Raw genomic sequence first — 27,959 nt, 5'->3', positions numbered from 1 at the left:
GGGGGGGGGGGGAGAGAGAACTGAACTGAACTTTATTTTATAAGGATAAAGATTAAGGCTAAGCCTTTTCTAACAATCTGTCCTTGAGAGACAGAGACAGAGACAGACAGACAGACAGAGTATGTGTGTGTGGCCCAGAAAGAGATAGAGATGAGAGAGAGGGGGGGAGAGGGGGGGGGGGAGAGAGACACACACAGAGAGAGAAAATGAAAAAAATAATTTTTAAAAAAACCGGAAGGAATTTCAAAGAGCTGGAAGGGTTGAGGTTGACAGGAAAAGGACAGTTAGGAAAGGGGGAGGGGGAGAGGGAGGGATACCAGACCTTAAAAGGAAACCTGGTCACCAGACATGGAGGACAACATGCAGACATGGAATATTGATTGCCTGCATGCACAACGATCAAAAAACTCTTTTCCTAATTCCTTTTTCTTTTCTTTCTTTCTCCCGCTCCATCTTCCTTAGTTTTGTGAAATCTTCTTTCTCTTTTTGTGTGTGTGCATCCTCTCCCTGTTTATGGCCTGTAGCAGAAAGTTTCCAAGTTTGATGAGTTCCAAGACGTTAAATGCAAGGCAAGAATAAGAAGACTGAGTTAGTTGCTGAAGACTAATTTAATCAGGTCAATTCATTTTGGAAACTAACTGGGTTTTAAACCCATTAGTTCCTATTGAGGTCAGTTGCTTAAAGCTGCTGTCCTCATGGGTTCTTCTGCTGTCTCTAGTTGCTTAAAGCTGCTGTCCTCATGGGTTCATCTGCTGTCTCTAGTTGCTTAAAGCTGCTGTCCTCATGGGTTCATCTGCTGTCTCTAGTTGCTTAAAGCTGCTGTCCTCATGGGTTCATCTGCTGTCTCTAGTTGCTTAAAGCTGCTGTCCTCATGGGTTCATCTGCTGTCTCTAGTTGCTTAAAGCTGCTGTCCTCATGGGTTCATCTGCTGTCTCTAGTTTTAAGATCTTGAAGAAAAAAGGAATCCAGATATAGTCAATAAGAATAATACGAACTGGTTTTTGCAAGGATTGACACCACCAACTAAAAGCTCCTTTAACTAAAGCATAGACTTGATCTCTCCAAGAAGAACAAAAAATAACCAGTTTTAACCCATCATCTGGAAGTCTACCCTGGCCTGCTGAAACAGCCCTAGTTTTGTTTATCTGTAAAATAAACTTGTGATGTGAATGTGAAGAGAAGGAATGCGAAAATGAAAGTGGAAAAGTGGTTTTTTGTTAAAGCTAATTTGTGTGCTGGTCATTGAATATCATTATTTGAATCCCCTTTCCCCTATCCCATCTCCCCCCTTTCCACGTCGCGATATAACCTTGAATGGTTGAAAACGACGTTAAACACCAAATAAATAAAGAAAGAAAGAATCATTATTTGAATCTGCTTCTTTGACAGCTTACTGTGTGCTTATCTTTGACAGCTTACTGTGTGCTTATCTTTGACAGCTTACTGTGTGCTTATCTTTGACAGCTTACTGTGTGCTTATCTTTGTCAGCTTACTGTGTGCTTATCTTTGTCAGCTTACTGTGTGCTTTTCTTTGACAGCTTACTGTGTGCTTATCTTTGACAGCTTACTGTGTGCTTATCTTTGTCAGCTTACTGTGTGCTTATCTTTGACAGCTTACTGTGTGCTTATCTTTGTCAGTCTGTAGCATTTTATTTTTAGTACACTGTTTTTGCAGAAGTTTATTTTTATGCGGGAAGAAAATAATATAAATTTGATTGTGGTTTGTGTCCATCAGATGAATCGGCAGTTTTGTCAACTTTGACATAAGGAAGTGACTTTTTTTTCATCTTTTCGAATCCATTTTGATTCCTTTTTCAAATTATCATTGAGGTTTGCTTTTTGCTTTCGTTTCAGCTGGACTTGATAATCAAATTGCTAGGAACGCCGACACACGAAGACATGTGCACGGCATGCGAGGGGGCACGGGCGCACGTATTACGACAGCCCTTCAAGAAGTCGGCGCACGCCACCCTGTACAGTCTGTCCAGCATTGCCAGTCACGAGGCCGTGCACCTTCTCACACGCATGCTAGTCTTCAACCCTGTGAGTAGTAGGCATATTGTGTGTGTGTGTGTGTGTGTGTGTGTGTGTGTGTGTGTGTGTGTGTGTGTGTGTGTGTGTGTGTGTTGCCTGTGCATATTTTCTGGTGCAAGATTTTGTTATTTGTTTGTTTTTCGTTTTCAAAGAAAAAAAGACACTTGAGAATTGTGACAGTTGCAGGAATTAGACAAATAAGTCATGACAATTTAAAGTAGTGATCCTTATATTTGTTTGTTTGTTTTGCTTAACGCCCAGCCGACCACGAAGGGCCATATCAGGGCGGTGCTGCTTTGACATATAACGTGCGCCACACACAAGACAAAAGTCGCAGCACAGGCTTCATGTCTCACCCAGTCACATTATTCTGACACCGGACCAACCAGTCCTAGCACTATCCCCATAATGCCAGACGCCAGGCGTGATCCTTATATGCTGGACTACCTTATTTCTGCATCAGTCTTTTTATATTATTCTTGAGTTTTGTTTTAAAAATTCTGCACAGCCTAGCGGTGACCTTACAAGTAATTTTCTCCTGCTGATATGATGATGCAGTCACCGAGACACACTTCGTTCTCGAAATTCTTTGTCGGTAGCTGGTACATGTGCAGGAGAGGCAACGGAACGTTTACATGACGCCATTATTGGCACTATGACATCTTCTCCAGCTTTGAGCCTTTGTTTCACTTTTGACATCAGAGATGATACTTTTGACATCAGAGATGATACTTTTGACATCAGAGATGATACTTTTGACATCAGAGATGATACTTTTGACATCAGAGATGATACTTTTGACATCAGAGATGATACTTTTGACATCAGAGATGATACTTTTGACATCAGAGATGATACTTTTGACATCAGAGATGATACTTTGAAAGAGGAGGTCAAGAAGAGACATGTTAGTTTGTTAAATCGGTGTCGTTTGTCTTTAATACTTGATGCTTACTTGTTCATGTAAACAATCTTTTCATGAAGCATCCAGAGTAATACAGAACAAGTGTAGACAACAGGACTGTGGCTTTAACAAAGGTTCCACCCAATAGCTTTGAGGCAGTTGAACAAGCATAAATCGACTTCCCCCCGCGGGTTAGGGGGAAGAATTTACTCGATGCTCCCCAGCATGTCATAAGAGGCGACTAACGGATTCTGTTTCTCCTTTTACCCTTGTTAAGTGTTTCTTGTATAGAATATAGTCAATGTTTGTAAAGATTTTAGTCAAGCAGTATGTAAGAAATGTTAAGTCCTTTTTACTGCATTCTCCCAGTACTACGTTGCAAGCCCCTGGAGCAATTTTTTGATAAGTGCTTTTGTGAACAAGAAACAATTAACAAGTGGCTCTATCCCATCGCCCCCCCCCCCCCCCCCCCCCTTTCCCCGTCGCGATATAACTTTGAACGGTTGAAAACGACGTTAAACACCAAATAAAGAAAGATAAATGGACTGGCGCAATGGTGCAGTGGATAAGACGCCGGCCTCCTGTGCTTGGTTTGTGTAATCGGTGTTGCTTGTCTTTAATTCTTGATGCTGATTTGCGCGGTGGGTGTTTGCAGAACAAAAGAATCTCGGCCAAAGACGCCCTGGCCCACCCCTACCTGGACGAGGGGCGGCTTCGTTTCCATTCCTGTATGTGCTCGTGCTGCGTCCCCGCCTCCACTGTCTCACAGCGCCAGTTCTGCACCGACTCCGAGCCCGAGTGCCACACTCCCTTCAACCACGACTTTGAGGACCAACTCACCTCCGTCACGCGGGTCAGAGGTCTGTTGGGCGTGTGGATAACAGTGGAACCCCTTGTCCAAAATTCTGAGCAAATCAGGTCTTGATAATGAGGGAGTCTTATAAATGGGGCTACATTTACAGAGGTTATGAAGAGAATAACTGAGAAAACAGGGTCTTGATAGGGCGGGAGTCTTAACAGGGAGGGAGTCTTAACAGGGAGGGAGTCTTGACAGGGAGGGATTCTTGACAGGGAGGGAGTCTTGACAGGGAGGGAGTCTTGACAGGGAGGGAGTCCTGACAGGGAGGGAGTCCTGACAGGGAGGGAGTCTTGACAGGGAGGGAGTCTTGACAGGGAGGGAGTCTTGACAGGGAGGGAGTCCTGACAGGGAGGGAGTCTTAACAGGGAGGGAGTCTTAACAGGGAGGGAGTCTTGACAGGGAGGGAGTCTTGACAGGGAGGGAGTCTTAACAGGGAGGGAGTCTTAACAGGGAGGGAGTCTTGACAGGGAGGGAGTCTTGACAGGGAGGGAGTCTTAACAGGGAGGTACGTAGTCTTAACAGGGAGGTAGTCTTAACAGGGAGGGAGTCTTGACAGGGAGGGAGTCTTAACAGGGAGGTAGTCTTAACAGGGAGGGAGTCTTGACAGGGAGGTAGTCTTGACAGGGAGGTAGTCTTAACAGGGAGGTAGTCTTAACAGGGAGGGAGTCTTAACAGGGAGGTAGTCTTAACAGGGAGGTAGTCTTAACAGGGAAAGAGTCTTCAATCAATCAATCAATCAATGAGGCTTATATCGCGCATATTCCGTGGGTACAGTTCTAGGCGCTCTGCAGTGATGCCGTGTGAGATGAAATTTTATACGGCCAGTAGATTGCAGCCATTTCGGCGCATATTTACCTTTCACGGCCTTATTCCAAGTCACACGGGTATGGTAGACAATTATTAACTGTGCCTAAGCAATTTTGCCAGGAAAGACCCTTTTGTCAATCGTGGGATCTTTAACGTGCACACCCAATGTAGTATACACGGGGGGTTTTTCGGACACCGAAGAGAGTCTGCACACAAAGTTGACTCTGTGAAATAAATTTCCGCCGAACCTGGGATCGAACTCGCGCTGACAGCGGCCAACTGAATACAAATCCAGCGCGCTACCAACTGAGCTATATCCCCGCCCCAGTCTTAACAGGGAAGGAGTCTTAACAGGGAGGGAGTCTTAACAGGGAGGGAGTCTTAACAGGGAGGGAGTCTTGACAGGAAGGGAGTTTTGACAGGGAGGGAGTCTTGATAGGGAGGGAGTCTTAATAGGGAGGGAGTCTTAATAGGGAGGGAGTCTTAATCAGGAGGTCTGAATGAAAAGAGGGGTTCCACTGTATCTTTATGTACGACAGTTTGGTTTGAAAGAATTTGGCTGAATGTTTGTGTGTGTGTAAAGTTTGGTGTTGATCTGAAAGTTCAGTATCTTATTATTTGCTTAGGTATGGGTTTAGAAGTTTGTGAGTACGTAAAATTTGAAGTTGATCTGAAAGTTCAGTATCTTATTATTTTTGGGGGACCAACGCAACTTGTGTGTGTGTGTGTGAAAATGAAATTTTAAGTTAATGTGAAGGTCTAAAAAGTCTTATCTTATTATTTGTTGGTGTGTAGGATTAGGTACTTAGGTTATAACGGGTGCAAATCATGTGAATGTGTGTGCCTTCACCATCAAAATGACTGGATTTATTTACTATACAGGAAAAAGTTGTGTATCATGTGAACACAATCTTATGCTTTTATTGATATTAAAAAATAATGGGAAACTAGTGACCATCAATGCAAGGATCGCTGTCTGTTTTTGTTCATGACAAACTTACAGTCTTCTTTGGCAGCGGTTGCATTTTCTGTAATTCAGAATTCTGCTTCTGTGCTTAAGCATGGTGCACCCACATAAAGACTGATTGATTGATTGATTGATTGATGTTGGTTCTTTTTTCAGACAAGCTTTATGACTTCATCCTCAAACAACAGCAACGCTTGAAGCGAGTCCCACTCACTCTCAACCCCAACTCTTTCAACTACAAAAACTTCCAAAAGTGAGTTAGTTCCCTTCTCTGTGGAGACCTCAGTTTCTTCGTCACAACCACCTGCTCTCACAAAATGAGTCGCTCCAATTTCTGATCCATCGCATCAAAACACTGGGCATGAATTAACATCCATCTTGAAAACATGGGTGCATGTTGCTATGCGGAAAGCCTGAAATGCAGCAGTTTTCGAAGTTTTGGCATAATCCTGAATTAATCCGGTCAAAATGACGTCACATACTGAATGAAGAGCGACAGTTTGAGATTCACCCACTGGGATGGCTAGCCTCATACCTATGTCGGGCTATTGCTGCAGTTTTATCAGTGTTCAGGCATGCAATGAGTCAGAAGAATTAAAAAGTAACAGTTTCAACTAAGCAAGAGTAAAGACCATTTCGTGGTAATGATGGCTCTGACATGTTTTGGGAGTCCGAGTTTTTATTTGCAACATGCATCCATGTGAAAAACAAGAAAAAGGCGTCTCTTTTTGTGAGAAGACTTTTTGTTTTTGTTATGCCACATGCATATATGCGTTCATGTGAAGAACAATGGACAATTGGACTCCTTTTGTGAGAAGAGGTTCAAGATAGCCAGTTGGTTTGCACGATTGTTAGACCTGTCTTTTTCTGCACTCGAAAACCTTGTGTTTTTGTTCCGTCTTTCCCCCAGAACACAGCGTGTCCCCCTGCCGTTTGGCAATGTTTTGTGTGTTTGCTACTATAGCGGCAGTAGTGTGCACAGTCATGATCCCGTGATTGGATTGGATTGGATTGGATAAGATTTACAGTCCAGTGAGGTTACCCTCATGGAAATTCGGGCTGCTTTCTCCCCGGGGAAAGCGAGCTGCCATATATACGGCGCTACCCATATTTTTTTTTTTTTTTCCTGCATGCGTGTATTCATGTTTCCTGAGACTTAATGCCGTGTGAGATGTAATTTTTTTTTTTTTATTACTTTATTCCAAGTCCCACGGGTATTTGATGGACATTTTTATCTATGCCTATACAATTTTGCCAGGAAAGACCCTTTTGTCAATCGTGGGATCTTTAACATGCACACCCCAATGTAGTGTACACGAAGGGACCTCGGTTTTTCGTCTCATCCGAAAGACTAGCACTTGAACCCACCACCTAGGTTAGGAAAGGGGGGAGAAAATTGTGGCCTGACCCAGGCCTGAACACGCAACCTCTCGCTTCCGAGCGCAAGTGCGTTACCACTCGGCCACCCAGTCCTCTTGAATCAAGTTGTACAGTGGAACCCCCCTTTTAAGACCTCCAAAAAACAAAGAAAATCCGGGTCTTTAAAAGGAGGGAGTCTTAAAAATGGAGGTCAATTTACAGACACTATGAAGAGATAATCTGAAAAAGTAAGATCTTGATAGAGAGGAAGTCTTAAACTGGGGGGTCTTAAACTGGGGGGTCTTAAACTGGGGGGTCTTAAACTGGGGGGTCTTAAACTGGGGGGTCTTAGACTAAGGGGTCTTAAACTGGGGGGTCTTAAACTGGGGGTCTTAAACTGGGGGGTCTTAAACTGGGGGTCTTAAACTGGGGGGTCTTAAACTGGGGGGTCTTAAACTGGGGGGTCTTAAACTGGGGGGTTCCACTGTATTGCCATATTTGTACCCTGACATTTTGGCTTCACGTGACTATTGGGGTTTAACGTCCTCTTGGACCAACTGGTCTATATTGGGACAGGTATTGGTAATACGCTGAGGATATGGTGTGATACTTTGATTCGAACAAGCCCGCTGTGGCTGTCTTCTTCGACACACCAGCATTGGGTTTGTCTCGTCAAAGTATCGAAATACGATCATAATAATCAGAGACGAGAGATGATGCATGCGTGTCTTCGTGTTTTCCAAGCCCTGAGACTTTCGCTGTGAACGTTGGATCTTTTTCGTGCGCATGTGTGCACACGGGGGTGTTCGGACACCGAAGAGAGTCTGCACAAAGTTGACTCCGAGAAATAAATCTCTCGCCGAACGTGGGGATCGAACCCACGCTGATAGCGACCAACTGGCTACAAAGCCAGCACGCTACCGACTGAGCTACGTCCCCGCCCCGGCTTCACGTTACTAAAAGGGGGAAAGCAATTTGCACATCTGTGAAGCTGTGCTGTTGAGGTGGCAGTATTGCTGAATATTTCATCTCACTTTTACATTTTACATGGATGATACCAAAGAAATATTTGGGTTTGGGTGTTTGGTCAGCGGGGGGGAAAAAAAAGAAAAGCAAGAAAGTGGTGATTATTAACTGTTTGAAACAATTGTTTCACATTTTGAGTGTTGTGAATTGAGTCAAATTCATTAGAATGATGTTTTTCTCTCTCCACCACCTCTTATCCTTTTGGTGCTTTCTGCATCTGTGTGTCTGTCCCTTTACCTGTGCAGTGTGTGTGTGTGTGTGTGTGTGTGTGTGTGTGTGTGTGTGTCCTACTTGTCTGTCTTGTGTTTGTCACCAGAGTACCCATGCTCTGTTTGTTTTCTACCTGCCCATCCATTTGTCTGTCTGTCTGTCTGTCTGTCTGTCTGTCTGTCTGTCTGTCTGTCTGTCTGTCTGTCTGTCTGTCTGTCTGTTCACTAACCTGGCTGTTTTCCAGAGACATCTGTCTCTGTTTAACTGTTGGCTTTCCCTTAAATGTGTGTTTGTTCCTTCATCTGTCGTCAGTGTATATACCTGCAAATGCACTAACTATGTCTTACCTTGATTGTGCACTTTCCTCCACATTTAGATAATGTTGCATGGGAAGTAGATTTGCTTTTGGAAGTGAGTTTGCTGTTTGGAGTAGTTGTCTTTTTATAACTGTGAATAAGTATTTGAGCATGTTAGCAAGCCTTGTGTCTGCTCAGGAAGTGTGTGTGTGTGTGTGTGTGTGTGTGTGTGTGTGTGCGTGTGTGTGTGTGTGTGTGTGTGTGTGTGTGTGTGTGTGTGTGTGTGTGTGTGTGTGTATGTGAGCGTATGTGAGCGTGTGTGTGTGTGTGTGTGTGCATGCATGTGTGCGTGGGTGTGCGTGTGCTTGTGTGCGTGTATGCATGCAAATGTGTGTGAGTGTGTGTGCGTGTGGGTGTGCTTGTTTAGTGATGTGCAAATCTGTGTGGGTGCTGCCAGTTGGTGTGGGGAATGTATTAATCCGGTGTGTAGAACTGACTGGTGAGAGATGGAGAAACGTGAGGAATTCAAGCTTTTCGTGTGCCACGCCTTTTTTTTCGTTCTTGCCTGTGGTTGGTTCCTGTGCTGTGAGCTTTACGGCTTCCTGACGCAATGCATTTTTATTCGTCCTGACGCCATGCATCTTTATCCGTCCCACTGTCCCAAAGATTTTTTTATTCGTCTCATCGTCTTACACCATGGCTTTTTCTCTCTCCACAGACCTTGTTGGCACTGACCCAGTTTTTCTTTCCCTCGTCTTTTTGTTGAGTTCATTGCAATGCATGTGATGAAATTAATCAAAGTAAACGAGAAAATAGCCAGGTAAAGAAAGAATAAGCAACAGAACTGAGGAGAGATGAAGGAGTAGCAAACAAATGTCAAGGACAAGAAAGTAGAAGTAACAAAATATGGTAGCAGGAAAGAAGAAGAAACATGAAAATAAAAAGATATGTTTAAACAAATTGAATTGGATGGAACTCATTTAGGCTTTTTGTGCATCATATTAGTGCATTAGTTTTTTCTGTCTTTTTTGATTTGGTGTGCAGTAAATTATTTTTACAGCATGACTTTTAGCATGAATCAGATTTCAGCGTGTGTCTGTTCTCTTTACGATTTTTAAATTTGAATTGCAGTGAAATTTTATCGTTTTTTTTCCACTTACCCGGTACTTTTTTTTCTGTAATCATTAATGATTTTTTTCAGTGGTTCTTTCAAGTTCTTTTTATAAATTGGAAAATTGAAGTGAACAAGAAAGAAGCGAAAAAGACATCTGTTCAATCATTGCTTTCTTAATGTCAAACATCAATTATTTTGCCATTAAAAAAACCAGCTTGCTGCAAACGCAGTGAGAATTTTACAGTTGTGTACGTGGAGCTTGAAATTCATGTCAAGGACTCTGCATAGAAAACATGCAAAATATATGACCCAACAGGTTCAGAAGTAATGAGTCGATGCTTATCACAAAGCCAGAGTTAAATAATTTTATGGAAGGAGAAGAAGCAATCTAGTACAAGCTTCAAACATACACTGATAACATGTCTTGCCCTTCTCATGCAGAAAACAGTAGCTAAAGCAGGACACACTTATCAAATGAATAGGATCCTACGCACACACACACACACATATGCACCCATGTATGCATGCACACACAATACACACACACAATACATGCACACAATACATGCACACAATACATGCACAGACACACACGCACACACACACACATGCTCACCATACACACACACACACACATTCACACACACACGCACCACACATTCACACACACACACACACACACACACACATGCTCACCATACATACACGCACCACACATTCACACACACACACGCTCACCATACACACACACACACATTCACACACCCACACACACACATGCTCACCATACACACACACACACGCACCACACATTCACACACACACGCTCACCATACACACACACACGCACCACACATTCACACACACACGCTCACTATACACACACACACGCACCACACATTCACACACACACACACACACGCTTATAACCAACCAACCAACCAGCCAACCAGCCAACCAACCACCTACTCACCCATCAATCCAATCTGATTGTTGGACACACTTTTGGCACAGTACTCTAACCACAGTCTCACTGAAATTGCATTTTTGACCCTTTGGTAGTCAGTCATAGAAAAGGAAATAGAAGAATTCATAAAACAGAAAAAATCAAAATAGAGAAGAAAATTGATTTGCAAAAATAGTGAAACAAGTCATCTTTTTTTACCTTTTTTTTAAAGTTTTTGAAATTTTTTTAAAGAAAGAAACAAAAGTAAGAAAGACAGAAGAAAAAAAAAGTAACTATCAGAAGTGGTAAGGTTGAAGATCAGTTGAACTGACACGTTTTGTCCTCCATTACTGTTTGTGCAGTGGCGTCAGGGGCCGTAAGTCTCATAGCCTCTTTCAAGCTGTCAGCGCCGGGCAGCTTGCTCCCTCCTTCGGCCCTCCTCTCCCTTATGGCTGCTGAAACTCCTTCTCTCACCAGTCTTCTCTCACCTTCACCTTGGGGGGCCTGTCAATCAGTCACCTTGACCTCCACCTGACTTTGATGACCTTGAACCTGGTCTTTGCAGCTCTCAGGTGGCCATGCCCTCCGAGCTTCCGCCCTCACCGCATGTATGGCACTGACCTCTGCCCCTGCCCGCCGCCCCCTGCCGATGAATGGCCTTGACCTTGAACCTGCTGTGCCACGAGAGTTGTCTGCCCATTTAGTGACATGAGGGTGCTCTGCCCTTTGTGCCCGAGCTGCACATGTGACGGAAAAGAGATGGCTGACGTTATTGTGGGTAAGACAGATGGGTATTGTCGGACAGTGCTAGTGTCGAGTGGCCAAAGCAAAGCTCTAAACCCGAGGTGAAAGGAGCATCCAGAGACAGAGTGCTCAAGTCCTGTGTGTCAGGCTGGATGCACAACATGACCAACACAATAGTCACGGCAAGCTGGAACCAGCTAACTGTAAAACAAACAAGTTTTTGCGGTTACGCTGGCCGTAAGAAAAGGAGACAGACAGAGAGAGGAACCGAGCTGAGCGGGACAGTCGAGAGTGTTTCGACAAGACGCCGCTTCTATCTAAAGCAGCAACAAGCTCAAAATGAAGTGGAACTAAACGAAGAACACTGTTAAGGAGGTGTGGTTGTGGAAATGGTGTTCGGCTAATTTTCTTGTCCAAAACAAGGAGATTTGTGAACAGGAGTTATCGTGAGGGGCAGTACGCAACCTCTTGATGATCATTGTCCACACTATGTTTGCCTTATGGAATGTGTTTTGAAGGCATAAGGAGAAGGTGAAAGTTATGGAAGCTGTCTTACGGCAAAGTGAGAACACCAGATAAATAGCCACATCATGAAAGAGTAAGCTGCCTTTTGAAACAAATTCTTCATCCCATTTACTTGCACATTTTCTGAAGAGGGAAAAGAGCAAGAAATATGAGGAAAAGGCTAATAATAACAAGAGGAATATGAAGAAAGCGGAAACAGCGACTTTGAAAAAGTTGCCAGAAAGAAGAAAGCAAGAGAAACGGTGAGCTTGCAGGGCAAAGATTTAAACACTTTTTTTTTTAAAGAAAAGGTGAATGGAAATGCAAGCAAAGTTAGCAAACAAAAGAGGTAAAGAGACGCGACAAGGTTGGACGGAAAATGCTGGAGAAGTAAGCATAGTTTCGATACACTCTGCAGATATATAGCAACACAGAGGAATCATGCTGGACACGAGACTGCCAGGGAGCTGGTCAAGTTTCGACGTCTTTGTCGAATGTTTGTTCTGCAATGGTGTGGGTTTTCGTGTTTGATGTGTCCTGCAAGCTTATAACAAAGAAAAGCTGTGTAGTTCGACAAGAGTTTGATGATTATGCTTCTAGCTTGGTCAGCGTATAAACCGTGGATTTGGCGCGCGAGCGGCTTTCAGCAGTGTGTTTCTGTGACGAGCGGAACGTTCGTGTGAGACTGAAAACAGTGACAATTTTTAAGGGGAGGTGGGTTAAGCAACAAAAGAAAACGGAACAATGCCAACACAACATGCCAATCTTTACGAGTATGAATGCAATCTCTTTATGCGATGTACCATTATGTGTGTGTGTAAATATGGGTGTCTGTGTGTGTACATTTTGACTTCTCATGCATCGTATCAGTGTACCGTGTGTGTGGTGTGAAAAAAATTGGGAAAAAAATCCATTTTAGCTGAAAATATTCCTTTTGTATTGTTGTGCTACATTCAGATCAAGTTCTGGTACGAACCAGTGTGCTCATTATTTTTTTATTTTTTTTTTAAATCATTCATGTATGGTTACTGCCTTGGCAGAACATTGAAACACAAGAGTTTTCATATAACAGAGGTCTGAAAGTCATTGATGGTGGAACTGCTGGTTTCTAAATTAGGCCAAAAAAAAAATAGGTGTGGTTAAGGTAACATAGCCAAAAACAATAGGGTAGGAAGGTAGGCAATCACTTTTTTTTTTTTTTACTTTTTTTTCTAATGTGTACAAATTAAACCTACTTGACAGGGAAATAAGTGTGCGACTCGAGCGCTTTCGCTTTCATTGCGTTTTCTGCACTCGGTTTTTTGTTTTGTTTTTTTGTTGTTGGTATTTTGTATTTTTTTTGTTGACAAATGTAAATAAAAGTTATAGGGTCGGCCCCTAAAAATAGGGTAGGTCGGGTTACCGTAACCACACCTATTTTTTTTTTAGGCCTTAGCAAGTTTGTGAACAATTACCAGACTTGATTATTGGAGCTTATCAGTTGAGCTTTCTAATGCCTGACTGATATAGCTTCATTTGACAGTAAGGGATTAACGAGAAACCAGCTTTTGTTTCAAATGGCCTTAACATGTACGTATCATTAGTTCTTCTGTCTCCTTTTTTGAGTTTTATAGTTTTTCATGGGATTCTTACGCATGTAGTTTTTCTCATGACTTTTAAAATCTGCTCAGTTCTATGTATCTTATACTGAGATGCAATTCAAAACAAACTGCAGATTTTAGCTGTCCAAGAAGGTTCACAGTATTTTATTTGGTTTGAATGAAGATGATGGAATAACCATCTTATACTTTGAGTTTGAGTCAGCAAAAGACCCAGATTTGACTGTGGGTAGAAGGCCAGCTGATGCCTGTATTTAAAAGCAAGTTAGTGTGCTTTGTAAAATGCAGTTTGTGAGTCTTGAATGTCACCATCTATTCATGACAAATTAGTGAGTTATTACTTTCTGTGCAACTGAATGTTAACGGTCACACGATCACAGCAGTGTTCATGTCAAAAGTATGTATGTGTGTGTTAAACTCAGACACACGTGTTATTTATCCGACCTTTTTGGTTGAAAACGGAACCTGCCTGATACCATCCAAGCCAGTAATTAGTAACTATAATAATTGTTGACCGCTTGAGCGGATCATCGCGGTTGAAGATCGATTCCACTGGACTCCATCTTAACCGGTGATCATTTTCAACACGCTACTCATTTCGGTGTAAAGCTCAGGACATCACACATGCTTAAAAAAAAGTATAAACACCGACGAAGGCCAAGCCTGCTGATTCGCTGACGATAGTAACATCACTTTTGGTGTCGGTGAAACAAACGATTGATCTCATTGGCGGATGCAGGGAGCTGCGTGTCTGCTTGGTTGCATTGCTACGTAACATCGCTATGTATCACCATTGTCACCACCATCTCGACCAACGGTGCCACGACCAACACTAACATTCTCAGGTTGCGCAATCTGATAAAGGCAGGATCATCGCGTGTCCTTATCTGTCGAAAAAAACACCAACTTCTCACAGAGTTTGATTTTGCAGTGAAGCTTTGTTCAGGCAACCTCCCCTCCCCCTCCGCCTCCCCCTCCCCCTCCCCCTCCCCCTCCCCCTCCCCTCCCCTCCGCCTCGTCCTGCCCAGAGCTAAACGTGAACATTGAATGGCATCTCTTCTTGCAACGATTTTAGGGCTTGGATCCCCCTTTGCAACCCTGAAGCGTGTTCTTTGTGTATTGTCTTTTCCAGGCCTGAGGGTGCTCAGTAAAGCATAAAAGGTACACTTAGCATGGAATTGGTCTTAAGCTTAATTGCCATTTTACAACTGAAAAATAGTGTAAACTATGTTTTGTTTTGGGGGGTAAGGTAAACTTGACCTTGACTCTGTTGACTTTTGCAACTTTTTGCCTGAACAAAGGTCCATTGCACAAATATAACTCCTGCAGCTCGCTTCCATTGTTATTGTTTATTTTTGTAGTAATGGAAAGTGTACATTGATTGTACATTATAGTCTTGTTTGTTGCAGATAGTGTTAGAATTAATTCAACTGTATGTAATGGCAGACGGAAAAATGAAGGGGCTGGGTTTGATTGCTGTACCACACGCAGGAGAGAGGGGCAGGAGAGAGGGGCAGGAGAGAGGGGCAGGAGAGAGGGGCAGGAGAGAGGGGCAGGAGAGAGGGGCAGGAGAGAGGGGCAGGAGAGAGGGGCAGGAGAGAGGGGCAGGAGAGAGGGGCAGGAGAGAGGGGCAGACGTGATGTCTTGTGTTCCGTGAAAACTTGCGCTGTTTTCACGGGCACTTGAAATGCTGGTGTTTATTATCCATGGAAATCTTACTGTAAATAATACAAAATGTTGCATGCGGAAGGATTGCTTTATTTGAGAAAAATAATACAGGATCTTTCTTGTGGCTGGTTTGCTTTAATCCCGAGAGAAAAAAATCCTGTGTCAAAAGGGTTCCACAGGGTATTCTTTTCAGTGTGCTTCTGTGTTTTTTGTCTCTGGTTTGGTAGTTACAACGGGATGTTGTCATTGGAGTGATTGTCTGTTACCGTGTGTATGCAAAGGACTGGTTATCTAATGGATACACTGTCTGGAGACATTCACTATGAGTTGATTCTGAAGTTCTCACTGTAGAATGTAAAGCATTTAGAGTGAAAAGGAGAATTTGTTCTTAAAATCCAAGAAACCAAGGGAGGTTATCTCACTTGTCACAAGATAACTTGCCAAAAGTTATGTCCCTTGTTTCTGGATGTTTTGTGTTCAGACCTAGTTTCCTAGTTTTGTTCTTTACCCACCAATAAATCTTGAGGTGAGCCTCACTGTCGGCTCCAAACATTTCACAAAGTGAATGAAAAAAAATTGACTATAGTATTTCAAACCAGAGATTTTATTCAAGTGATCGGGGATGAAAAAAGACCTATATCAGTGTTAGACATACATATTTGTAAAAAGTTGAAGTGATTGCTGACTTGGCAGCAGATGTATTGTAAATATTATGATTGGGTGTAAAACTTTGCAATGTGTGGCCCATTTTCAGCTCCTAAGTCAAGCTGCTTGTAATGAAATTTCATGAACCGACAAAAGGTATGTCTTGTATTGTTGGTCTGTTTGTGACTCTCAGTTCAAGTGACGGCACTATATTCTACATACAGCAAGAGATGAAGCATAAAGCCTCTTGCTGCCAGTAGAATTACTCTGGTTTTATATATATATATACATATATATTTTCATCCACGTTTGAACGCGTCTGTAGAGCAATTTGCCTTGATTCGTGTACACTGTTATTACCGTTGGTCTGCTTGTGTGGGCCGAGGGGCCACAGTCATTTTTCTGCAGAAAAACTGGAATGTACAGTTTGCTTTTGGGGTTTCTGTTTATTCTGGATGGTGAATATTTTTCTTTGAGTGAAAAATGAAAAATAAGAATATGTTTCCAAAAGTGGAATTAAAGTTTGATGGCAAATTAATTAACACAGAATTTCATTAAAAAACCTTTTCATTTAGAAGTGAAGATGAAAAGTTGCTGTAGTGTCTTCAGTCTTGTGGCAAGCCTAACTCAATCTTATTCAATGTGTGTGAAGTCAAATCATCTGTGACGATATTGTGTGTTCTTTATTCTTGTGGATAACATGTGACAGAAAGTGAATAAGATATCATAAAAGTGTGAGGGTTGAATGCGAAAAGGACACCAATATGAAGATATTCAGAAACATGACAGTACATTGAATGCTGCTGTAAATATTCCTGAACCAAAAAACAAGAATGTTTAGTCAATAACTTAACATTCTTGTTTTTGATTCTCAATTTGGGAATGTTAGCAGTCTATTTGTTTTTTGGATTTATGTAATTTTCCTGACAATTTATTTTGTCTTTGTCTGCTTGTGAATGACACAACGAAGCGAGGCCAGTTAATGAGGACACCCGCACATTATGCTGGTGTCTTGCCATACTTTCTTACCACACTTGTGTCGGCCGGCAAAGATCAGTGCTGTCGACCCTATTTGTTCCATTCCAAACTATGCAGTATACATTTTGATCATCGTACATCGTATGACATCATCAGTCATTATCACCACCATGACCGTAATCTGTGCGTCGTTATTCATTGTTAAAAACATCACATGTGGAATTATCGATCTGGACCCCACCAGAGGCGATGGGCACAATGTCATTCTCATTAATTTGTATTTTTTAAATTTTTTTTCAAGAGAGAGCAAAAAAAACGAGGATGTGTGTTTGAAGGTGTATATATGTGTCTCTCTGCTACAGCGCTAAATTCCCCTTCCATGATCTTAAAATTATTTTTGCTTCGTTTCTTGTTACTAGGCTATTGTGTGGGAACGCTGTTGTTTGTTGTTGTCAATGACAGAATGTATGTACAGCTGGGAGAAAAGCTGTCGGCAAAACAAGTCTCGCTTTCTTTACTACATGCACTGTGAATTTCTCTGCTTTAGGTGTGAGTCTTGAATGTGGCTGTTACGTTTGCAAAGTGGGGATCAGCCCAAGAGAAATTCAACAGATTTATTGCATTGTAACATTGCATTGCCACTTGAAATGAGTTGCCTTTATGCCTTTTTTTTTCTTCAAAGATGTTTGAACAGATGTGTGTTAAAAGTCAATGAAATCTAAAAGAACCTTTCTTTTGATTAGATATCTTGTCAGCCACCACAGATCCGTGCAGGCTGTTACACGGGATGAGAGCAGCCGTCCACTTGGACACATACCACCATTCAACAACATGGCTCCTTTTCGTGTTGAGTGGGAATATTTTGCTGAAATGATAATATACGTTATTTGTATTTTTCACCAAAATATGACATTTTACACAGATCGAGACAGTCGGTGTTCCTCCGAGCGGTGAACAATGACTGTCGAGATCTGTGTAAAATTTCATATTTTGGTCAAAAATACAAAATAACATTTATGTATCGATCGATTCTGGTTAGAATTTATTTTAGTTTTTATGATTGAACGCACACAAACATGCACTATTTTGTAGTCTTGGCTGGCCGCCTAAATATGAAGTTTTGTCAGCCTCTGACGTCACATGGCTCAAAGAAGGGAAATCCAGTGTTCAATCGATACATATTGTATTACGTTGACACCAGTGTCCAACATGTGAAATAAATTCTAACAGCAATTTCCACTCTGCAGAGAACACAGCGAGGTTGTCGATTTATGGTATCTTTGCAAGTGGAAGGATGCCCTGATGTTGTGTGCAAGCCTCCAGGACTTAAAGGGTGGACATAGCATGTTTCAAGTTTACATACGTTTTGATCACAGAGCGAGCGATACATGGTATTATGAGCTGGGGTTGTCATGTAGACAATCAGCATAAAATCCCATTTTAATGTCTCGTGTATTTTTCTACTTGTCCTTGAACGTTTTGGACGCACTATTACTCGATGGTTTTATTCCGCGGTTTTTTTCTTCATCGTTTCTTTTACATTTTTTTTTTTAGTCTTTCAAAAATCTCTGTAATGATTTTGCTAAATGTTCATTTATTGTTTTACAGTATCTATTTCTGTGTTTATTCAGAAATGATTTTAAAGTGATTTGGGGGCTTTGAATAGGTGTGGGCATATTTGATGCATACATTTTTTCCTTGATGGAAAATTTAACCAACCGAAGCACTCATGATTTGTAATTGTACTTGTAGCTTCAGCGAAATACTTAACATTGAGGAAAGAATGAAGTAAAGGTAGATTTGCATGTGTATGTCAGTATCGCATTGTATCAGGTGCGAGTCAAGGCCTATGAAGTTAATTATATACAACACCGATACATGCAAAGCCTGGTGGGTGACCTTACGAGTAATTCTTCACAGCTGATACGACAAAAGTCACCTAGAACAACTTCATTCTCAAAAATTCTTTCTCATTTCCTCAGCAGACATAAATAAGAAGTGACATAACATTTATGTGACACCATTATTAGCAGTGTGAAGTCTTCTCAAACTTTGTTTGGCTTTTGGCATAAGATATTTCACTTTGAAAAAGGACTCGAAGAAGAGACGTCTTTGTTTTTTTTAGTCGCTGTCATACCTCAGACAGAAATTATGAGAAAAAACCCAGAATGGATGAACAGACAAATGATTTTTTTCTGTTGAATATGGAAAGGCTCTCAACTAGGTTTACATGAGCAGATGTATGGTCTGCAGAGAGCTGACTTTTTTCTTATTATGAGTTCACATTGTTAAATACTTGTGCCTTTTTCTGTGGAGGATATTGACTAAATAGGATGAAAAGCATGTATGCATAGAAAATGACAGCAGTTATTTTTTGAATGCTGACACGTTGGCTTTTTTTTAAATTTTTTTATTTTTTATAAAGTGAGTGAAATAAGAGCTCTGCATGGTCAGTGAAATACTGGAAAAGAAAGTGAGATATTTTTGAAAAGATAAGTTTATTTGAAAATGTATAGACGTAATAGACAAAAATCTCTTGACAGCCATTGATTTTTTTTTAAAGTTTAGATTTGAAAAGCATGCAGAAGCAATAGTTTCTCGATTTATTTGCATTTTCAGATTAAATCCTAATGTAGGTGACTCCAAGAAATGTATAGTAAATCCAACTTTGAATGTTCAGTGCGATTGTGATGTTTTTGTACATTTTGTTTCTTACCCTTACTTTTATGAATGTCCATTTTGTTAACAAGTATCCCCCATCCGTAATTTGTTTGCCAGTTATACCATTTGCTACCTCTGTCAGTTATTATTTTACCTTTAGTAACATTACCGTAATTCTTTATTATTATTTCTTTTTTTACCAGTAGATTTAGTGAGCCTTGTAAACTTGTTTGATTATCTTACTTTCCCTTTTTTAAGGTAATTTCTTTTTACACATTGGTTTGTTGAGCCGTTTTTCAATCTCTCATATTTATTTGGTTTGACCCTGTATTTATTTCAGTAGTTTTGATCCATTCCTTTGCGTTATCTTTTCCCTTGTAATGTACAGAAAAGCAGCTGATGTAAGCTAAAAGACGTTGGAACCAGGGTTGGTTCAGAAAGGAGAAAAACTATGCTGCCTATGAGAATTATTTGTTTCAAGTCTGTTCTTACTGAAACAGAGATGAGGGAAGAGTAATGAATTGATATTATATGGATGCAGAAGTTCTTCTTCTCCCCCCCCCGAGTGTGTTTGCTTGCATCCATGGTCTAGTCCAAGTTCAAGATCACTCAGATTTTTTTGGTTTCTTCTTCTGCTTTTGATGCAAATTTTTCTCTGCTGTGTGTGGTTATGCTTGCATCTGCTGTGGTACTCTTGTTTGAGTGTATACAGATATTGTCACACTGAATGGTGTTTGAAAAATATGTGGACATGTGTCCCCCCAAAACTGGTGTCATGGTATGGGGGGTTATGACCAAAGTTTATTCAATTTTATGTCATTTTCGTTTAAAAAAATGTTTATCATCTGGGGACTTGAATTTTGCTCCTCACTTACAACTGAAAAGTGCATTGTATTAAAAAGAGTGGAGTCTGATGTATAAAGCAAATGAATATGAACTTGTGTGAACCTGTAGCAATCCTCTGAGGTGGAGGTGCATTTTTGAGTTGCAGTCAAGAACAAATTATAACAGATTTTTTTTCCTCTGCGTGTTTGCTTGAATTTGAAACAAATATTTCATGTTGTGTCACAAGAGCACTATTTGTAATGGTTGAAATGAACTAACAGAGCGAATTTATCAACTTCTTGTTCAAATTTCTTTTGGTAACAGTTTGGCGTCTGAGGAAAACAATTTCTTGGTGCCCTTATTGTTCACTTCTTGTCAGTTGACATGACAGGAAATGTATGGTGTCTGTTCTGAATGTGACCTTTCTTAGAACAAATAGAGCGGTCTCACAGAATATTACACTTGTTTTCTCTTTGTATGATGAAGGAAGTGTGAACCAACGATTGAAGACTGACATTTTGGAGTCAGTTTTATTCCACCCATGTGCACTTTAATTAAGTGGTTGTAACAGATTGAATGACTTTTCAGCTCATTAAGCTTGTCTTGACAATGTGAGAAAAATCGACATCAATCTGTCATGCTATTGTACATCAAGGACAGAAAAAAAGACAATCAAAGAGAGAGAGATCGCAGAATAATTGAAGCTTTTTGAAAAGAAATTCATTCTTACGACTGTGTTCCATCCTCATGAATGGTAGTTATAAATGTGTCATGTAGTTAATTAATTATTCTGCCGGTGGTTAGTACAGTATGTAAGAAATGTTAAGTCCTTTGTACTGGAAACTTGCATTCTCCCAGTAAGGTAATATATTGTACTACGTTGCAAGCCCCTGGAGCAATTTTTTGATTAGTGCTTTTGTGAACAAGAAACGATTAACAAGTGGCTCTATCCCATCCCCCCCCCTTTCCCCGTCGCGATATAACCTTCGTGGTTGAAAACGACGTTAAACACCAAATAAAGAAAAAAGAAAGTAAAGATCCCATCTCCCCCCCCCCCCCCCCCCCCCTCTTTCCCCGTCGCGATATAACCTTCGTGGTTGAAAACGACGTTAAACACCAAATAAAGAAAGAAAGTGAATAGACAGCAAATGTTTATGCTGGTGTGTGAATTGGTGAAGATCAGTCTTATTTATGATGTAATTGTCATCAGGGCAGCACTGCGCTAAACACCTATCATCGTGTGTTGCTGTGTAAGTTTTTAAAGACAACCCAGTGCATTAGTATTGCATGGTGTGCATGTAATGATATTAACTAACTACTCAAGTCCCTGTCAAGGTTCCAAACTAAGCAGCATTGCCTCGAACATGACTTAAAAGAGCTGCGGATGAAAATCATAATGAGATTGTAATTTCTCATTTTACCAGTCTGTGTGTAAGCGAGATCGTTTTTGGAACAGCATTGTCATCCATTGTTTCTCATTTTTTCCCTGATAAAGTTGTCAACGGCAGAATAACATTGAGAGCAAGTGAGTCATTATTATTCTGTTTAATCTGTTAGTGTTCTGATGTAAGTCCAGCAGTAGATAGGTTAAGCCTATTTTAACATACTGGAAACTGGTAATCTTCCAGTAGGTATTAATTTAGTTTTACTAAAGCCTGCTGGGACACAAGTAATGGGTTAGTGCATTTGTAAACAGGAATCGCTTGACAAGTGGCCCCCTTCATCCCCCCCTTCCTCGTCCTGATATGGCTCTGCGTAGTCGGCTGGACGTTAAGCAACAAATAAACAAACAAATTATTATTCTGTTGTTATGCATGTTTACCAGCCCATGTTGAGTGAAACATCTTGTGTCATCCACTAATGTGCCCACCACCACCCTGTTCTTTACATTTTCACTTGTATTGTAAGTTTGAGAAAGTGTGTTTTTAATACTTTTATCGGTACTGTACTGGTCAGTTGCTGAGGTTCAAGTTTATTATCTGCAGGAGATCTGGAGGGTAGTTGACCTTCAGTATTGCTGACCATGACATATTTTCAAAATTAAAGCATCATGACCTTGATGAGTTTGACCTTGACTTAAACTTTGATGACAATGACCTTCAGATGACTGTCAAGCAGTTGACCTTGACCCTATGCCATGCCGCTCGCTGAGAATGCAGCGACTGGCCCCATTTTCTTCTCAGGTACATGTGGGGTGGAGGGTGCGCTATTATTTATTGTCCGTGTCGATGTACGTGTGTGTAGTGCATGCGCTGTTCTCTCCTCATCGCCATACATGTACATGTGTGTGTAGCGCTAGATCTCATTGTGTGTCAGTGTATTCGTGTACTGTATGTATCACGGTCGATTGTCACAGCTCAAAACATTGCATCTGATCAGCACGCTGCAATAAAAACACATTTGTATGAACACAAGTGTTACCTCCACTTTTGTTTGGGGTGGCTGTGTGAATCGGGTGAACGTGTGTGCATGTGTGTGGGTATGCGAGAGCATCAAGAACTGAACAAGTGTGTGTGTGGAGAAGTGAACAAACTATGAGAAAATGTGACATAAACAAGACAGTCTGGCAATAAATCTGTGAAGAACTCGCACCAAACAAGACACGGTTGCCTGCAATGAGATTCACATTCATACACAACAAATGGTTCATTCAGGGAAACGTTTCAACAAAAGACATCCATATGACTCACAACAACATTCATTGGAACACTTAACATCTTGGCTGTGTTATCTTCTTTTATTTATCTGACATTATGTTGAAAATACATTTGAATCTGCATTGTTAAATAGCTAGCCTAAGTGCTTGGACATATTTTGTACACATCTCCCATAAGATACAAACATGCACACACACAGACACACTCACAAACGCACAGGCATACTGACAGGAGTGACTACATATCTATACAAATTGCAGTGTAAACAAACCATCCGAGCGACACCAGTCGTTCTAAACATCAAAGAAAGAAAAAATCTCTCCCCTTTTTCATTTTCTGCAGCAACACCCATACATTATGCAGATAAGCTGGTCACATTTTTTTTGGTGTTATACTGAAACTATGATGTTAATGGGGGGGGGTGGGGATGGGGGTGGATACCTAAGCCAAGGGAAGCAACACCCAGACAACGATGTTGTGTGTAGATCATCCACAGTACACTCCCCTTAAACATGTGTGTAGCTGATACATACGATGTACAAGTACAGTTCCTTTAACATTCAAATGTGACTCAATGTAAACACACGCATCCCTCCATCTCTCTCCCATCAATGTGCAAGTACAGGCAACGGCGATGCCTTCAACACGCACACGACCCTCAGGCGCTCATTATTTTCAGTCTGGGTACATCCTACAAACATCACACCATGTTTCAGCGTTGTTTGTATCATATATATTACACACATTTGACGCTTTGAACAGTAGCTGAAACATGCATCATACACTCTTTGCCCATTCTACAAAACACCAGGCCAAGTTTCAGCATTGCTCCTCTGTACATCTTACAAACATTTGAGGCTTAGAACTGTCGATCAAACCCTCAACAGTCCATGTTTGGAAGTTGCTAAACACACCAGTTCATTATTTTATTCAAGTGTTGCCGATATATATTTGTACATACTCCATCTCATTCTCAGCAAACAAGTACAGTATTTCAATTGCACACACACACACACACACACACACACACACACACACACACACACACACACACACACACACACTCTCTCTCTCTGTGTATACCTACATCCCCCCTCTCAAACACAGCAATCAAACTGTACTCACACACACACATCATTAATTTCAGTCCTGAAGTCCTTAAACATTTTTCAACAGAGTTCAAACATTTGACACCCATTGACAAGGTGCCTCAAATGATAAACATAATAACTTGCGGCTTGGCCAGAAGAACAATATTCTATGCTCAGTGTATGGGGTCATCAGGTCACTCATGTAATGTACAGTCGGTAAACCCATGCACACTTTTTTCAAACACATTAACGTACACACAAATATGTACACACAAACACGCACACACAAATAAGTGATCCATAAGTAATTGAGTGTAGGTATATTCCTACCAGTTCACACGGTTCTTTGTGTTACTGCTTACAAACAAAATCTGATAAAGATTAGAGAACATGAAAAAGAAGAAGAAAATTGGCATGGAAACAATACAGAATGAAAGTACACAGTTTTATATTTGCTGGTAAATTGCTTTAACACAACTAATGAAATTCCCGTGCAAAGCAGCTTGGTTTTGAAGTCCATGTATAGATTTGGGTTTGCCAAAGGACTTGGTCTGACAGTGACAATTCTTCTTCTTCTTCTTCGTTCATGGGCTTTCTTTCTTTCTTTGGTGTTTAACGTCTTTTTCAACCACGAAGGTTATATCGCGACGGGTTCATGGGCTTAGACTCCCACATTCACTCATTTTAGCACGAGTGGATTTTTACAAGTATGACCGTTTTTACCCCGCCATTCATGACAGTGACAATCATACAAATTATCAGAATGTTGAGAAGAATTGTCATCATGATCATGTAAGATTTCATCAGCTTTGTTGAATACAGGTCTGTAAATACACTCATTTTATCTTCGACTAATCAATGCTGTATTCCTGCTCATAGTTATATTCATGAACATTTCTTTTGTCATGAGCTATTCTGTCTATCAAAACCCATGTTGTCATCAAGTTCTAACTAGCACCATAACACAAAAGAAGCAAGAGCACAACAACATAAGAAAAAGGTAAGGAGCAATTAATGTATCCAAATGTTAAAAGTGCAGTTTTCATGCAAAAGAAGCCTTTGTTCCAGCAACATTAACAAATATCATGAAAGTCTGTACCTTAGTCTCTAAGGCAAAAAAAATAAATAAATAGGTGTGGTTACGGTAACATAACCCAAAAAAATAGGGTTGGAAGGTAGGCAATCACTTTTTTTTGTTAAACTTTTTTTTTTAATGTGTACAAATTAAACCTACTTGACAGGGAAATAAGTGTGCGACTCGGACGCTTTCGCTTTCATTGCGTTTTCTGCACTCGTTTTCTTGGTTGTTTTTTTGTTTTTTTTGACAAATGTAATAAAAAGTTATAGGGTCGGCCCCTAAAAATAGGGTAGGTCGGGGTACCGTAACCACACCTATTTTTTTTTTTAGGCCTAAGCCTGAAGTTGAGAGTCCACTATACAGCAACATTAACAAGTATGGTGAAAGTGTGTACCTTAGTCTCTAAGCCTGAAGTTGAGAGTCCACTATAAGAGGCACAACAAGCACACTGACGCATTTTCTCTTTCCATGAGATGAGGAGGATGGGAAATAATTATGCACAAAGGCAAAACACCAGAATGGCAGCACAATGACACTCAAAATAACACAAAAAGGGTCGGGGGTGTGGGGGGGGGGGGGGGGGTGTGGGGATGAGGGCTGGAAACTCTTCACAAATGAAACTTTTTGTTGAACCGGCAGACATATATAGACAATCGGTTCCAACATGGTCATTCCCCCTTCTCCACCCCCCCCCCCACCCCCCAGCCACACAAGACACAAATGCAAGCTAGAACTGTTATTTTTCTTGGGTTACTGAGGTAGTGGATATACTTTTTACATCATTATCATGACCAAGCAAGCTCTCACAGATACACAGCCGCTTCCAATCAACACTCTCCTTTTCAATTGATCAATTTTACCGGCAAACCACCATCTCTTCTATTGCAGCCTGACGTTATGATTCTTTATGCCCCGGTGTCAGGCTTTTTATCAGCAGTAGCAGAACGGCAATGCGAAAAGAAAACCGAAGAAAAAAAAATACAAAAAGTATTGCTATTTCAAGTTTACATCCCTTGCCCCCTTGTTTTTCTCATTCATCACCATGCCACCCCAACAAAACTGCTTTCTTGCAAATAACTTTCAATGATTTCTAGCTGGAAGATCACAGGTTGGGGATGGGGAATTAGAGCAAAGAACTGTCAACATAATCTTGGGGAATATTACCTCTGACTTTTGAAGGTAGAAATCGGAAACGCAGCCATAGACATAGAAAGAACCCACACAAACACTCATGTTCATCAAGTTTGAAGCAGATGGGTTAGGTGGTCAAAGTCAAGGTCAATCCAGTGACAACCATGAAGTTTACATGCACATTCAGTTATTACTATCCTCAAACCTAGCCAAAGAAACGCAAGCTTGACAATCTGACTGACATAACAAGAAGGGGGTTGGTTAGTAACGAAACAGCTAAACTGGCCAATACATTTGATGGATATCTAACCGACCCATTCTTAACGGACATTGCTGCATTTCACTGCAGCTGCTTGGTGAAAGTTAACATTCCACAAACTGAGGTCAAACTGCTGACTAATTCATTTTTCATTTTCATTACTTTATTGTCCTCTACTTTGCACCATAATGATCAAGACAAGAATATCTTCAGGCATAATGGGATAAAGTGAACCATCTAAACTGACTGATTCTTACTACTGTATGGGCTATTCCTATTGGTGTTTACCTTGTCTTTTGACTACATGCTACTTTTCCCCTACTCATTTTTCAAAGCATACTGACAGAAAAAAGGTCTAGTTCTTGTACAAAGTACATCAATACAGCCTTACAAGAACTCAAAAAGCCACGAAAACAGTCAAATTAAAAATTAAAAACAGGCACCATTACTGTTCTAATAGCTTTGTGTCGGAAGAATTTCTGTTCAGCAATTACGGAGGTCAATAAAATGCAGTCCACCACACCTAGCCAAGGTCAAGCAAACAGCAACCGCTTATACATCTCGGGCTGTCAACACCTGGTTGGCTTGGGCAGTTTTACTAATAATTCGGACAAGCACAGTTCACAGACACTAACAGTAGTAACATCAAACTGCTGACAGTAACAGCATGTGAACTTACACACACGCACGCACAAACACACACACAAATGCATGCACGCATACAGACACACACACGAAACACCACCAGGTCGCTTGTTGCACCTACATCATTCTCGAAATCGTTGCACTATGAAAATGGACCCCTCTCAGTTTTTGCTGAGGCATGTCAATTCAAAAGCAAAAAAAAAAACACACAAAAAAACAAAAAAATACACCCTCAACATCTTTGGGGATAACTTAGAGGGCCATATTCGTAATGGGGGGGGGAGTTACAAAGAAGCTGAATATTGTTGATGGTAGTGATGACTGAATTGAGGGGTGCAAGGGGGGAGGGGGATAGGAGGAAGACCCGGATTTGTGTCCGTCTCACCGCCCTAGGAGTGCATGTGACACTTGCATCCTTGGCTGGCCCAGTGGCTGGCACCAATTGCTTTCTTTGCCCACCTCAACACACACACTTTTCGTCACATTCAAATCCCCAGGTGTCTCATCTGAGGGGTTCTCTCCCAGATGAATAAATTCCGACTCTCAATGATTTCACCCAGAAGACTAAATTCCAAGTCCGAGTGAATTCTCCAAGACAAATAAATTCTGAGCCACAGACATTTTTCTCAGATGAATACAAAATTCTGAGTCTTGACACAAGTCAAAGTTACACAGCAAGCATCAAACAGTAATCCTAAACAATGGGATCCATGCAGTGGTTCTCCTTCACCGCTCTACAGCACCTCCCTTCTGCCTGGCACCTCCCTTCTGCCTGGCACCTCCCTTCTGCCTGGCACCTCCCTTCTCGTACTCATCATTTTGTGAGTGCAGAACTGTTGTGCTGATTTGGCAACTAGCTCCGTCTATTCTCCATTCAAGCAAAGCAGTGCCTACACTGTCCTTTTCTAAGACAAGTGCTTCAGCGTCACTGCATTTCCAGCATTGGTTAGAA

General features: G+C 41.2%; 2 protein-coding genes across 5 annotated transcripts in view; one reads left to right on the top strand and one right to left on the bottom strand.

The window, feature by feature from the left end:
- LOC138975295 (serine/threonine-protein kinase NLK-like) overlaps nt 1-12,965 on the top strand; it is a 65,357-nt gene extending 52,392 nt beyond the window's left edge. The window contains exons 7-10 of the mRNA XM_070347953.1: nt 1,856-2,044; nt 3,595-3,799; nt 5,729-5,825; nt 11,089-12,965. Coding sequence (XP_070204054.1) covers nt 1,856-2,044; nt 3,595-3,799; nt 5,729-5,825; nt 11,089-11,143 — 546 coding nt within the window. The 3' untranslated portion in view covers nt 11,144-12,965. The remainder of the gene's footprint in view (nt 1-1,855; nt 2,045-3,594; nt 3,800-5,728; nt 5,826-11,088) is intronic.
- A 9,904-nt stretch (nt 12,966-22,869) lies between these two features.
- The window catches only part of LOC138975291 (serine/threonine-protein kinase TAO1-like), a 49,035-nt gene continuing 43,945 nt past the window's right edge, over nt 22,870-27,959 (bottom strand). For 3 of the 4 annotated variants that reach the window (XM_070347945.1, XM_070347948.1, XM_070347947.1), the window contains one exon: nt 22,870-27,959. This exon is cut by the window's right edge and continues 2,298 nt beyond it. The gene's annotated coding sequence lies outside the window, so the exon portion shown is untranslated. The other variant, XR_011458608.1, reaches the window with a different exon arrangement.

This window comes from Littorina saxatilis, linkage group LG9, assembly GCF_037325665.1.
Source record: "Littorina saxatilis isolate snail1 linkage group LG9, US_GU_Lsax_2.0, whole genome shotgun sequence".
NCBI lineage: Eukaryota > Metazoa > Mollusca > Gastropoda > Littorinimorpha > Littorinidae > Littorina > Littorina saxatilis.
This window is presented reverse-complemented; position numbering and strand designations above follow the sequence as displayed.